At 51.0% G+C, this 14257-nt stretch overlaps 5 protein-coding genes across 5 annotated transcripts; 2 read left to right on the top strand and 3 right to left on the bottom strand.

Annotated features, from left to right (window-relative positions):
* Window positions 1-895: 895 nt before the first annotated feature.
* IUM83_02040 (putative cysteine protease family C59) lies at window positions 896-2329 on the top strand (the record flags this gene model as incomplete). The annotated part of the gene is made up of 1 exon (XM_067925936.1): window positions 896-2329. One exon carries the CDS (start codon window positions 896-898, stop codon window positions 2327-2329), a length of 1434 nt encoding a protein of 477 aa, XP_067800948.1.
* Window positions 2330-2443: 114 nt separating this feature from the next.
* On the bottom strand, window positions 2444-3001 carry IUM83_02041 (atp-binding cassette superfamily; the record flags this gene model as incomplete). The annotated part of the gene is made up of 1 exon (XM_067925937.1): window positions 2444-3001. One exon carries the CDS (start codon window positions 2999-3001, stop codon window positions 2444-2446), a length of 558 nt encoding a protein of 185 aa, XP_067800949.1.
* A 632-nt stretch (window positions 3002-3633) lies between these two features.
* Window positions 3634-5615, top strand: IUM83_02042 (putative serine protease family S33; the record flags this gene model as incomplete). Its single annotated transcript, XM_067925938.1, has 4 exons — window positions 3634-3943; window positions 4045-4066; window positions 5292-5352; window positions 5511-5615. 4 exons carry the CDS (start codon window positions 3634-3636, stop codon window positions 5613-5615), a joined length of 498 nt encoding a protein of 165 aa, XP_067800917.1.
* Window positions 5616-5791: 176 nt separating this feature from the next.
* Window positions 5792-7576, bottom strand: IUM83_02043 (Ferric reductase; the record flags this gene model as incomplete). Its single annotated transcript, XM_067925939.1, has 1 exon — window positions 5792-7576. One exon carries the CDS (start codon window positions 7574-7576, stop codon window positions 5792-5794), a length of 1785 nt encoding a protein of 594 aa, XP_067800950.1.
* Window positions 7577-7766: 190 nt separating this feature from the next.
* On the bottom strand, window positions 7767-10089 carry IUM83_02044 (Ferric reductase; the record flags this gene model as incomplete). The annotated part of the gene is made up of 4 exons (XM_067925940.1): window positions 7767-7825; window positions 7898-7992; window positions 8453-9891; window positions 10039-10089. 4 exons carry the CDS (start codon window positions 10087-10089, stop codon window positions 7767-7769), a joined length of 1644 nt encoding a protein of 547 aa, XP_067800944.1.
* Window positions 10090-14257: the final 4168 nt, after the last annotated feature.

Here is a 14257-nt window from a genome sequence, read left to right on the forward strand (position 1 = left end):
GATCGACGATCACACGGCCTGCAACACGTTGGACACGACTAACACTTATCGTCACTTATCGTAGTACGATAACTTATCGCACTACGATAAGTGACGATTCGTAGCGGCTTGACTCAACTATTGAACGTGTATGTACTGTATCCGTCGGAGCCATCTGCGTACTCAACGTCCAGGCATCGATTGCCTTCGAAGCCTGTCGACTTCCCGCAGCCGCAGTGATAGCATGTACTCTGTAATCAGCGCTGGCATGCGAAGCTGCATGATTGCTGTTCCCGGGTTCCTGTACACGTACTTGGCTGCAGTCAACAATGGACACGGCTTGGCCAGATCTCGATGCCTGCACTGAAGCCATGTCCGATGCTGCACCACCGCGCGCAAGCGTCGAGATGCACTTTGCTGTCCGACGATCTCGAGCCCAGCGAGCGATCAACAGCTGGGATTTGAGTTCGATTATTTAGTCGATGCGAGTTGTGCGACAAGTTGCAGTCAAACGTATGGTGGACGATATTAATACCGTAACACCAGCGATGCGAATTTACGCAGCACAAGGAAAATCCACTCGATCCATGATAAAAAGCACCACAAGTGTTTGACAGTCGCAGGACAATTTTCTCACGCCAAGCTGCACAGCGGATTGCAGGTTGGAGGGTTCCATTGTAAACATCAGCAGCTGTGGACTGCACACTTGTCATATACTTGTAGCTGCATACCTACTGGCAACTCGTCCAGAACTGCGCCAGGCGTTCCGATTGGCTGATCACGTTGAAGTACAACATATGTGGTGCACACTATAAATATGTGCGTCACTCAAGTTAAACACGCACCCGCGTTCGACCAATCAGCGCTCACAGAATCCATATCCACAGTTCCCCAAAATCCCATTCGACGAGCTCCGATGGCCCCATTTCTGCTGCTGGGGCTGCTGCATCTGCTGGCGCCCGCCGTCCACGGCTGCTCGGACTTCCTGTTGTCGTCCTCCGCCTCGCCGCGCAGCGTCGTCAGCGGCCGCTCCATGGACTTCCAGGCCGATCTCGACTCGACGCTGGAGGTGATCCCGAGAGGGACCCATTTCCAAGAGTTGCCCGTTTCGGGGTGTCCCAAGTGCCCAGATTTCCAGTGGACCAATAAATTGGGCTTCGTGGCCGCCAACGTGTACGGCGTCAATGTGGCCACTGACGGCCTGAACGAGGCCGGCCTCTCGGCTGCCTGGCTCTATCTGGAGGCCTCGCAGTACCCTACACCTGAACAAGGTGGCTTCAACGTGTCCAAGCCTGTGGTCAATTCGCTGTGTTCCTATATTTTGGGCAACTTCGCCACCGTGGAGGAGGTGAAAATTGGGCTCCAAAAAGTGCAACTTGCCGGGATAAATGGGCAAGTGGCGCAACAAGTGCTCCATGTGCAAGCTCCAGCCGACGGCAAGGCCCAGACAGCGCCGCTGCACGTCAGTGTGCATGACCGAAATGGGCACAATTTGGTCATCGAGTTCCTAAATGGAGTACCCATTTTTCACAACAACCCAAATGGAGTGCTGACTAACGATCCACCGTTGGAACAGCAACTGGAACTACTGGACAAGCATTTGGGTGAAGCTGAGGGCAATATCAACACTGGGAATCTACTTCCGGGAGGATATGGGTCGTCCGAGAGGTTCGTGAGACTTTCAGTGCTGAACCAGAAAATTAAAGAGGGCTACAGTGCTCCTTCAGTGCATGCTTCATACGTGGAGGCGACGGAGGAGCAGCGAGTGGTGTCGGATGCTTTGCATTTGCTGAATACGGTGGTGCGTCCACCAATGGGGGAAGCCACTCAGTGGTCGGTCGTGAGGGACCACAAGAGACGCATGCTGTACATTCGTTCTACCGCCAACCAACTACTGCGACGAGTGAGTTTGGACATGTTGGATTGGGCTGACCCGCACGCGCGTCGATTGATTCCGGTCTCGTACGGAATTTGGTTCTTGGACTCGACTGTACCGCTTCTTGACGATCGTAACGTGATGCGAACCAAAGATCTGCCTCCACGTTCGGTAGTCGAGGCTGCTCTCTCTCAGGCGCAAGACCCCTCTGTTGCATTCCGCAAGATCGACACGAAGCCACATTTCAAAGAACGCCCAACTGTAGCCGAGATGAGTGACCAACAACAGTTCCTTGCCGCCACCGCACAGATGCAGCTGGACGATGAGGTCGAGAGCATCTCCCCCGCGTGGGTTTTTATCGTTGGATCCGTCGCTGGTGGAATGCTGACAGCGCTGCTCTCGGTGGGGTGGAAGATGATTATCACGGACTGCCTTCGACGCCAAAGCGGTTATCAGCCCATCGCCGACATTTAATGGCGGGAAGCATATAAGGGGGGATGTTGTAGGTGATTCTCCAGGGTTTTCATGCACTGCATCTATTATTTCTTGTTTACTGTAGTCTTGGTTCACTCAAATGCCACGTCTGTTTTACATTAGCAGTGCCAGTCCAAGAGTTGCCGTCATGACGCCTGCAATTACTGAGACTGTACTAGCAGCAGACCTTGCTCTAGAGGTGCTTCCTGCCGATGAAGAGTTGCTAACACTTGATGCCGAATCTGCAGCAGTATCGGTAGCAGAAGAGCTGGAAGAGCTCGAGTTGGGGCATGTGATATTTGCCCACAGAGACTCGTCCGCCGTATCACTTGCGTTGCCCGGGTGCGAAACGCCTTCGGTCCATCGCGCGCTTAGAGACAGCAAGTCCCATTCACAGCACGGGTCCCCCAGCTCCTGGCCGTTCGTCTGTCCGTCGCCGTCCGAGTCCTTGTTGCACAGTTTCTTCGTCCACACGTAGAAGGCACTAGCGAAGTCGTCGCCGAAGCCGTTGACTGTGCCGCCGCCATCCGGGTTCACGTGGCCTAGTGCCTTCACACCAGGTACGTTAGCTCCGTTGGGGATCATCGACACGTACATCTCGTGGGCATTGACGCGAGCAATAGGCGTTGTGGTCGTCAGCAACGCAGCAATGATCGTTCCAATACGCAGCATCTTAGTCTAATCACGAGGTCTCGGTCTAGAAGATGGGGAATTCTAAAGTGATGTTCCAAGGCTCCAAGGTGGCTAATGGAATACAACAAGCCCTCAAGTCGGTTCTCAAGACGAGGCATTGGTCACCAACGGAGGAACCAATGCTAGCGAATGTTACCGTCACATAGTATCCGTGCCCGTGGAATGGCTGACTGAGAAGGCTCTATCACTCACGCAAGAATTGGAAGGCTCTCTGTAGTCTATGGGTAGAATGAGGTGTGCGTCGTGTAGTTTCTGAATTAAAGTCCAGCGTAGAGTCAAGCTGAACCGGCGGGAGCGCAAGTGCTGGACGCGCACTTGACTTCAACTCCACTCAACTCTCCTGTCCAATGGTTGGCCATGAACAACATGTGGCGAGTGGAGTTGAGCGAGTCTTGACTATTGCGAACATTAAAATCTATGGTTTTATAAGTATTCACCAACCGAGAAGTGCTACATGCAACTACCTGTGTTTTCCCCAACAGGAAGACCCTCCTTACCCAGAAATGTAGCAGAGGACAAACACTTTAACTCGACCATCGAGACAGCAGTCTGTGGACCACATTAGACTGTGAAGCACATCGTGACTTTTCATTTCGCGATCTTCTGGCACTATGCTGCGACTTGTGACGCTGCTGGTATTTCTTGCCGACTTTGGTATTTTCCTCATCAACTCGTTGGAAATCAATGGCTGGTACCCGTGTACTATAACCGACTCGGCAGATCAGTCGTGGCTCAGCGACATCACCTTCGAGTGCGCCACGGTGGAGGCCCCGTTATGTCATCCAGGAATTTGCACCAGTTCGAAAACCATCGAGCTCTTCGTCAAACGCAAACTCGCTACAGTAACATTATACCAAGAGCAAACGGCACGAAAGAGTCTCTGGCTCTTGGCTGGAGGACCGGGAGCTTCGTCTGTTGATTGTACGTTCGAAAAATATTCCCTAGCGCCATCAATTCAAAAAGATATGGCGATGTCGCGAGATTGAGATGCATTTTTAATTTACTTTTTCTTATTGTTGTAGTGGAACTGGCGATGATTTTAATGTATGCGCTGTTAGACAGTTCGGTGGACGTGTACACTATGGACCATCGAGGGACAGGTCGCAGTTCGCCTCTGGATTGCGTGGCAGCTCAGGCCACAGCAGAGGGGAGCCCCAATGGAAATATCATCTCGTTGACCGAACTTCCATACTGTATCAAGGATACTCTACAGCAAATTGACGGACATACAGAAGCCTTTTCGGTCACTTCAGCGGCTCATGATTTGGTGTATCTGTTGGAAGGACTGGCAGATGAGGAAGACGGCTCGGAATTTTATCTTTACGGCACAAGTTATGGAACTTTCTTGGTCGAGCGTGCTATGCACTTAGCGCCACCCCAAGTGAAGGGGTATATTTTGGACGGAGTGATGTCGGAGGCCGGGCCTGATCCAGACTCGAGACTGTTATTCTCTCACTGGGATTACAATATATTGGCGCCGTCAAGGAGATTCTTCGAGCTGTGTCTGCAACAGCAAGAAACGTGCCCACTCCAGCTAAAAGTCGGCGAAGACGGAGATGTATTGGGCGCTGTCTTGGATATCTACGATGATATCGATGAGAATCAAAACGATTGTGCGATCCAATTGGTGCTGCTTACGGATTCAGACATACCATCACAGGCATTGCGTCCAATCTTCGGATTGCTAGTGCGGGATCCTGCGCTACGCGAGCTTGTCCCGTCGATTTTGGCTCGAATCCAGCGATGCAACAGAAATGACCAACAAGAGCTCGAGCTGGTGTTCGGTCCACTGCTAAAAGCGGTAGTGCAGCAAGTGAAAGGAGCCGCGAAAATTTTCTCTAAACTCGACAACTCAAAGATTTCTCAGGCCCTTGAGACCTCTCTACGACTTACTCTAGGTTCGCGTCTGGCAACCACTGGTGCGAACTCCATCGATCAACTTGAGTACTGGTTGATCTCCTACTCGGAGTTGTGGGCCGAACCGTCACCAACTGAAGATGACCTCATGGAGTTTTATAAGGGTGGAGTGTTTTCGGTTGGCTCCGCTCAACTGGAGCAGTATTGCCTCCTTTCAGGCAACTTGAACCCATCACTTTCAGCTAACAGCAGAGACGCAGCATGTTTTCAATTGAATCTTGACTCAGAGGACACAGAGCCTACCAACTTCACCCAAAAATTCACTTACGGGCGAGATGAATATTCCAATCGGTCGGCACCTGTGCCTACCAATGCGAGTCTACTAATAATAAACGGAGGGCTGGATTTTCAGACGCCATGGGAGTTTGGACGACATCAATTTGAGGCTACGAAGCTACAAGATCCCGGCTCAAGTAAGAAGATGCTGGTTGAGTTCGATTTTGGGGCTCATGTTTGCGGACTTTCAGTTACCACAGCAGGCGACGGTACTTTGTGCAGTCCTGGTGTCGTGGCGTCATTTATATCAAATAGTGGTGATCCTAACGCCGTTGATACATCGTGTATGGCTGAGCTGCCGGAGCTTGAGCTTAATGACAACGCATTTTCCATGCTGGTCGAGTCGCTCATGGAAGAGCAGCGCGATCAAATGCTAGCCGGAATTGACTATGGGCAATAAAAGGATTAGTGCGTGAGGCCTCAGTCTGAATGGGTTCCTGTAGGTTACCACTCCATACAAAGAAACCAGTTCTTATATGTATATTCATTTCCAGGATTGATTTTACGTAAAAAAAAATAAAAATAAAAACGTTCGGGGTGCGCTTAATCGCTTCATATGTGAAGAATTCTATCCGATCAGAAGTCGAAGCATTCGGTGTGCACATCATACTTGATCTTGGACGTTCGCTCGAGTTTCATGGCGTGGTTTATCACATCTCGTACCAGAGCGGAAGGTCCGCAGACAAGTACAGCAACACGCTTCTTGCCGTGCTTTTGGGCATCTTGACCCAGCGTCTTCAGCACGTCAGCCACATCAGGACGCGTATTGTACCGCAGACAGTGCTGGAGACGGCGGTCGATAGGATTCTCTGGATCGGGTTGGCCTCTTGTCAAATAGAATTCAGTTTTAAAGACATCGTCAGGCGAAGTGCTTCCTCCGTTCGGGCCTGCGGAGAGGAGGTCGTCCGGCAGATACGCTGGTGTGTGGCCGTGCACAAGTTTGCGCTCTTCGACAAACTCAGCGTTCATTATTGCCTCAACCATGTCGCGCTCACGCACTGACCAAACAAAGTGCACCTTCTTCAGTGCCTGTCTTCCGCGGTGGTGGAAGTCGAAGAATAGCTGATTCGCTATGGCTTGCATAGGGGTGATGCCAATACCGCCGCTGAAAAGCGCAACTTGGGAGTACGTTTTAGGGTTTTCGATATCCACGGAGACGCTGCCATAGGGACCGTCGACGAGAATGGGGAACGGAGCTGGCACAGCCTGGTGGTTTCCATTAGAAGTGAGTGGGATAGCAGCTAGCAGCTTCTTGGTCCAATCTCCGAGTCCTTTGATATGAATGGTGACGAGAGCTTCGTGCGGAGAGGAAGAAATGGTGAACGGGTGCCACTCCAGCAGCGAGAGCTTCGGCACGCAAATGAAAACATATTGGCCTGCTTCGTACTTGAAGCTCTCGCCGGTGTCGGGATGAACACTAGGAAATTGAATGCGGAGGATATTCCCAGGCAAGTGGCTCATTGAGACCTGTTGCTGCGAGATAACTCCAGGTTTGGACGTACCAGACGTACTCTTGCCGCAGCAAATATTGAATAGCCCGCCTCTGAAGTACTTCTGGACCAAATGCCCATGACGGAAAACAAGATCCAACCCCCACGGAATGAGCCCGACCACAACTCCTCCAGCGCCGTGGATGACTGCAAACACGACGATCCCGATGAACAGCAGCCAGTGCATACGCAGGAAGGCTTCGTAGAATCGACGACGAATCGGAGACAGCGAGAATACCCAGAGCGCTAGCATGAGGTAGAAGCAAATTGCCCCCGAGAACTGTTGGGACATCATGGGCCCGCTACTGCTGCCACCTGATCCTCGTTGCAGTCGACGATGACGGCGAGCAACGGCTACGCCCGCGTTCTCCAAAAGATACGCGAGACCGTGTAGTCCAGTGAGGAGAATTGCAACAACGCCGAAAAACTTGTGGTACAGCAGCGCGCGTTCGAACGGTAGACCAGTCAGCGTCAGCAGGATGGAATTATTCCGCACTGTGAGTGCAAACACGACGATCATCATGATCATTGGCAACGAGCCCGATCCTCGGACATCCTGCTTTGCGCACAAATTCGCATTGATCGCCAGCACCACCGCGGCAGCTGGGAGAGTGACCAGCATATCGCCAAACTTCAGATCCAATTGTGCAGTGAAGAACGGCAATGGACGAGAGAAGATGGACGTCGACAGTTTCCAGCGCAATGCAAACCAGCCACGCTTCAAGCAGCTGAAAGGCGAGGTGCCTTCTTTCGTTACCGGCACTTGAACACTGTTGCTCTGGTTGGAGGCTGTTACGCCATGGTTGTTTTGCGTGAATGTCGATGCATAATCTCCCGACGGAGTCGTGGAGTCCGCGACGGCCGCCGACATGATGAATAATAACAAGTCAACAATGCAAGACAATCCAAATGCAGGAATGCACTTGAGCTGGCGGCTTGAAAGGAATTCACGGAGTAATGCATTGGTTCTGGCTGACGCGCGGACGGAACATGGCCGTTGTCGACTACAACCGCTATCGTGTGGTTGAAGGCGCTCTAACAGCTCGCTCTTAGCACTCAATTTAGCCGTGTGAAGCGAGCAATCCCATGCGTATGACTGTGAAACTGTGCGTGGCGCAGGCTGTTACCAACCGAAAAATGAACACATTAGAACTACACATTGCTGGACACCACACTAGCCCTAGTCGCGCACATTTCTGAAGCGAAACGATGATCAAAATGAGGAGCTCTACTTGGGAGTTTATCTCGCTCAAACTCTTGAACTTGTCGGAGATGGATGATTCGCGGCTGGAGTATTGAACTTTTGGATTTCCTACACTAGAACTGGAAAACTTCGCTGTGCACGTCAAAGTGGACCCGCATCTCACGAGCGAGTTTCATACTGGCTTTGGTGACGTCCCTCGCCATGGCTGACGGACCGCAAACCAGTACGGCAACGCGTTTCTTCCTACTTTGTAACGCGTCGTGCCCCATTTCCCGCAAAATTTGCATGACATCAGGCCGAACGCCGTACTTCATGCAGTTTCTGAACGGGTGATCACCTCGCCCTTCAAGATCTGGATGCCCACGCGTCAAGTAGACTTCACTGTAGAAGTCGCCGTCCGGGTCGTTTGTAGTTCGTGGATGGAGCAGAATTTGAGGCAAGTAAGGCGCCACCTCGTCCATTTCTCGACCGTTCTCTCTGTCATCCACGTCTTGGCTGAGTATGCTCTCGACCACCTCTCGATCTCGTACAGACCAGACAAACCTCACGGTTGGCGAACCTTCGCGGCTGTGGTAGTGGCACTCATAGTGCAGCCAGTTCGCGATCGAGCGCATGGCAGTCACGCCAATTCCGCCTGAAAACAGCACGAAGTGCGCATAGGTCGTGACGCTGTCGATGTCGATCGCCACGCTGCCGTACGGGCCGTCAACTAGAACGTCGAAGGGCGCCATATCCGGATCATTGGAGTTCGCCAATGTGTAAAGCTTGTTAGTCCAATCTCCGAGCGCCTTGATGTGGAACGTGACCATCGCTTCATGGGGAGCAGATGAAATTGCGAAGGGATGCCACTGCAGCAGCGACAATTTGGGCACACACAGGAACACATATTGCCCCGCCTCGTATTCAAATGATTCACCTGTGTCAAACCGGACGCGAGGGAAGCTGATACGTGTGATGTAGCCCGGCATTGCGCATATCGTGAGCTGGTCACGCGCAATTACCCCCCGTCGGTGCTTGTGTTGCGATGCAGCGAGATTTTGCGTGTTTTGGTCTCGTTTCTTCTTGAACAACGACCCATTGGCGTGAACATGCGGGCGATAGACAACGCGGAAGAGCATGTCGATCACCCAGGGGACTAATCCCACGAGAACCAGCAGTGCGCCGTGCTTCACTGCGAAGATCACTACGACAACGAAGAGAACCCAGTGGAGGCGGATGAAAACCTCGAAGAAATTGCGACGGATGTAGTTTAGCGACAGAATGTACATGGCTACCATGCCCATGAATGCCACCATCCCCGTAACCATTTTATCGTGGTGAAAATCTTGGCCTCCCGAGTCAGCTTTTTCCAACAAATACGCCCATCCATGCATCGCCGTCAAGATAATAGTGATGAAGGCGAACAACTTGTGGTAGAACAGCACGCGCTCGAACGGAATTCCCGTAGCTACAAGCAGCACGGAGTTATTCCGGATAGCAAAGAGAAATACGAGCATCATCGTGATCGACGGAGCTGGTCCAGATCCTTTAGTGTCGTGGTCTTTCACCCGGAATGCAGCAGCTGTAACAAGGTAGCTGATGACTGGTACAAGTACGATCAAGTCGCCGAGCTTGACACCGAATTCAGCTGTCACCAGCGGCAATGGCACCGAGAAAACTCTGCGCGAGAGTCTCCACCGCAGTGCGATCCACCACCTCATCGCTCGTTGGAAAGGCGACGGTAGGGCTGGAAACGGCGTCCGTCTTCTTCTGGTGCCGATGGCGAGATCGCTCAGCGCTGTGGCTCGGTCATCGACGACGCTAGTGCTGTCGCGCTCCAGTGCGTATTGCGACGAGTCTAGCATCGGTATGTTGGACTGCAGATCTCGCTGGGCGAACGGGATGCCGAACGCTCTGGGCAGCGGGTCATCGTCTTGCACCGAGTCGTAGTCCGACCTCGGCGTGAACGGTTCATCCATGATGCGAACGTTGTTCATCTTTTCCTACTCGTGACAACCGAGCACGTTTCGAAGTGAGGCGCTGTCATTCGCTAGGATAGTCAGCGTTGGCCAAAGCGCCGACTGACCACTGGAGACCCTCGGAAGATATCGTTTGGGTGGCGCAAGTTGATTCATGCAGTAATGGCTCACCAGGCTCAAAGATGTGTCGACGCTGAAGGCTTCACGTCGGACACGATGCATTCTGCGGCTTCCTGGCATTAACTCGTCCGCTGCTCTGGTATGCTCTATAGGACCGGGTGCGACTGCAGTGCGTCGAGTGGACAAACACGCACCCTATCCTAGGATACTGGGATTTCTTACAGCATATCGAGAATCCAGGACTGCTGCACCGTCCCCAGCTGAAGGAAGCTTCGAGGAACTTGGAGATTTTGCTAGCGCTGAACACACACAATGAAAACGTCACGAAGGTATGCGATGCGACCTGTATGTACCCACTTCGCCTAAATGGTCATTGAGGGTACGGCTTTTTTCAGCGTGTGATTTTGTCGGTCATGGCTGGGTTTGAGCGTTTGACATGAACACTGTACCCAGAAGGTCATAACTGGTCATCCCAGGCCCTGCATAAGCTGATACAGTAGCGATTTACTATAGTGTAGTCAGCACAAGTGTGTATATCGCTAACCCAGTCATCTGTCCAGCGCAAATCACCTGAATCTCATCACTTCGTTTTTTGACGGCTTCTCCTAAAGCTACTCTCTTCTTCTTTATGCTCTTTCTCTCTACGCTTACCTTCAGAGGTTATGAGCCCAAGCCTCAAGCGACGACTTCCCACGATTTGTCGGCACCGAGAACTTTGACGTGTGGAAGACCCGCGTGTGCGCAGCCCTCGACGGGAAATATCTACTCGGCTACGTAAGAAGACAGACTACGATGGTGTCTCCGAGGATGAAAGCGATGAGAGCAAGAGCGACATGTCCGACATCGACGACGTATGGCCCCGGAGCAGCTCGAGGTTGACCCAGAAACTGTGGATTACGACGAGAGTGACGAGGAGACCAAGTCACCATCCAGCTCTGATGAAGCATCTGGTGGAGACTGCTCAAGCGCAAAAACTGCCTGTCATTCAACCGCAGCCAAGCGCGCCAAGAACGCAAGCGTAATATGAACGAGAAGCCTCAACCTCTACACCCGCGTGAGCGACGCCATCAAGAAGACAAGACCAAGGTTTTCTTGATGAAGACCATGCACGATACTCACGTCCGCCTGGTAAAGAATCTCAAGGCATTCTCGAGATATTTCAGTTCATCCGTTAGAAGCATAAAGGTGCCGCATTCCTCGACGACCCCTACTTCATCCAGCACTACTTGATGGAAATCAAGTACAATGAAGGATCCGACCTAACAGAGTTCTTCCTCAAACTGGAAAACGCGATGAAAGCCGCGCAACAAGCCACTCACTCGGTGATGATATAATCGAAGGATCTGTTTTATTCAATGCCCAAATCGTTGAAAGACGATCTCCGTATTTGGAAGGACCAACGGAAGTGTATCCTGTATGAAGATCTAAAGCAAAGAATTGAAGGCAAGGTCCGCGACATCAAAGCTCAAAAGCGGTACACACTAGCGAAGGGGACCCATGAGTCCATCGCTACCAAGAACGAGCGAGCTCTAGTTGCTGCAGGACCCTCTACCCTGTGTGCTCAAGATTGTGATTGCAACAATGTATGTATCAACTGTCACCGTCCACGACACAGCATTCGTCAGTGCCAAGGTCTACAAAAGGACCTTGAAAATGGACGAGTGAAGGCCTGGTGCACTACTACCTGCAAACTTTACTTTCAAGGGCAAATCGAAACTTGACCATCCGTACCGCAATTCCAAGAGCCATAACCAAGACCGTAGCAACAGTAACGACAACAACAACCGCAGAGACAAGAATCATGGTGGTGGTCGACACTAGAGCAGCAATTGTGGCACACATCGAAAGCGCGACCAAGGCAAGAACTGTCCACTGGTCTCTAGCTCGGACGGCGAAGTCGCCAATGACGCCAAACGCAAGGTGTTCCATCAGCAGCGCCACGATACAGGTTTGATTACAGTAGCTACAACTGTCATTCCACCTGTCAGTCTGACAGCTCAAGCCAAGATTTAGTTAGATGCTGGATGTACGCACGATGTGACCACGACGAGTCCGAGAGGTTTCCTGACATCGCAGTTAGTGGTTGCTCGAACAAGCGCACGAAGCCCAGTCGAAAACCCTGCTTTCGGACGTTCATTTAGCAGGTGCAAAGGCTTTTCGGAGAATGTTTGTCCAAGCAAAAGTCCGAATGCCGCGACCCGGAACGGCATTCGGATTCTCGTCGCTCGAAGCCACATTTACTGTAGCCTTTGACGAAAGTTTCATCATCATTTGTGATTTCCGTATGCTTTATGTATTCCGAGCTTAATGATATAAGTCGCAGTCTAAATACAAGTCCGAAACCCTAATCGTTAGGTGGGTGCTCCGGAAAAACAAACTTTTTGACGACCATTTAGGCAAAATAGTTGGGAAACACAAACATGTGACGGCAGCTGTAGCAGCAGTTGTCACGTAACTTTAGTCGTCGCGTAGCTTAGCAGCCAGTGCAACATCCTGTAAATTGCAAAATATATAGCCTCTGAGGTCCCCAATTGCTAATCACCACGTTGCTGTTGTTACACCATCAGTGCGATAGTTCTCAGTCACAGCATCTGCCCGGCAATGCATATCAATACTCTACGATTTAAAAGACGATGACGATAGTAGAAAAAAGAGAATGCTTCGCATTGTGTATTGTCGTCTGTCGATGCCCACCAACGAAAGCACGGCATCGATTTACCTTGAGCGTCGGTGACGACCTTAGTAGAAGCAATTGCAAACTTGGCGCGTGCTGCAGGGGTTATTTGCTGCCATCTCCATTTAAAATTAGGCTTAAAATCCAGAAGAAAGGTCGCGAACGCGCTAACATCTAACTATGAAGAAGCTGCGACAACCAGTCCTGTGACGAACAAGAAAAACAACTGAAATCGTAATTACGCAAAAATGCACTTTTATATCCGTAAAAAGCATTTATGAAAATCCGATCGTAAGCTTTTCTACTTGGAAAATACATTATTCCATACTAATATTTCCGTATATTTGCGATGCAATCATTTATTTGGAGAGCCTAATGGTATGTACGATACCTCTCTCTAGACTGACTGCCGGTAGTATGTAAGCAAGCACCCAAGACTGGCTACAGCAACTTGTTCGACAACATCGCCAAGCGACACCCCAACTTCGTGGCTACGATGATGGTCAGCGCGCCCCGCTAATCAGCTTCAGTGTTGTGCTGGTTGAACTGGGCTACAGCATGCAACTAGCTGTTTTCGTGGCGCGAAGACCCGTTCGTGTCCAAATATACTGATGCGGCAACATTTCCACGGAAACACTACTGAAGAACGCCGGTTTGACTGTGCGTCAAGTCGAAAACGACATTGGTCTGGCCCTCCCCGTCAAATTTGGAATCATGTCCGGTGAATGGACTTTCCACTCGGAGCATTATCTCGCCGTTTTCGCAGGTTTTCAACACGACGATCGTGCTGACAAGGTGCTCCTCGCTTTGTCGCCTTTGGCTGACGACGATGTTAAAGACCACACCTCAGTTAGCACGTCAATGTTTTGGAAGGGATCCTTCCACTTTTATGACCGCAAAAACCGAGGACGTGATATACCTTGTAGGCGACAATTTTGCCGTCGACGCGAAGCTGGTCAGTTATTTGGCTGTTCCGCTCGACGGTTGTGCTATGTCCTGGCTGAACCTCGCCGCTCAGAAGTTTGCGGTGGATAACAGCTCTTTGCTGGGCAAAGTCCAGGACCAAATGCGTAAACTACTCAACCTGAACCACTCCGCGAAACAGCTATATTTTGATATTTTGGAAAATACGATTTTTTTAGTTATGAAAAAATACTTATTTAACCTTTCGCGAGGTGTTTTGCAAAACAATGTACGATTACCCCCTCCAAAAGTGAGAAAAGGAGCTGTCGTTATGCCATCAATTCATCTGCTTGGCGTGTACCCGTTTGCTCCAAACGCCGCGTTAACACCTAGAAAGTCTCCAAGAATCGTGCCCACCCAAAACCTATTTACATGGTACAGCCGCGTGGAGCCCGGTTGAAGAGCATTTTCAACAACGTTGAAGCACCGTTGGTTCTCCCCCGAGACAGGAACCAAACCTACTACTACTCCGTCATCCACTTACACCTTTGTCGCCACAATTATTATCACCGCCTCCACTGCTATGTTCATCACTACCAATGCTCCGCCCTCCACTTGTACTTTCGCCGCCATAGTTATTTCACTGCCGCCACCAATGTTATCACCCCTACATCTCCGCCCTCTACCAGCTCT

The sequence above is a fragment of the Phytophthora cinnamomi genome, assembly GCF_018691715.1.
Source record: "Phytophthora cinnamomi strain GKB4 chromosome Unknown Contig0, whole genome shotgun sequence".
In the NCBI taxonomy this organism is placed as follows: domain Eukaryota; phylum Oomycota; class Peronosporomycetes; order Peronosporales; family Peronosporaceae; genus Phytophthora; species Phytophthora cinnamomi.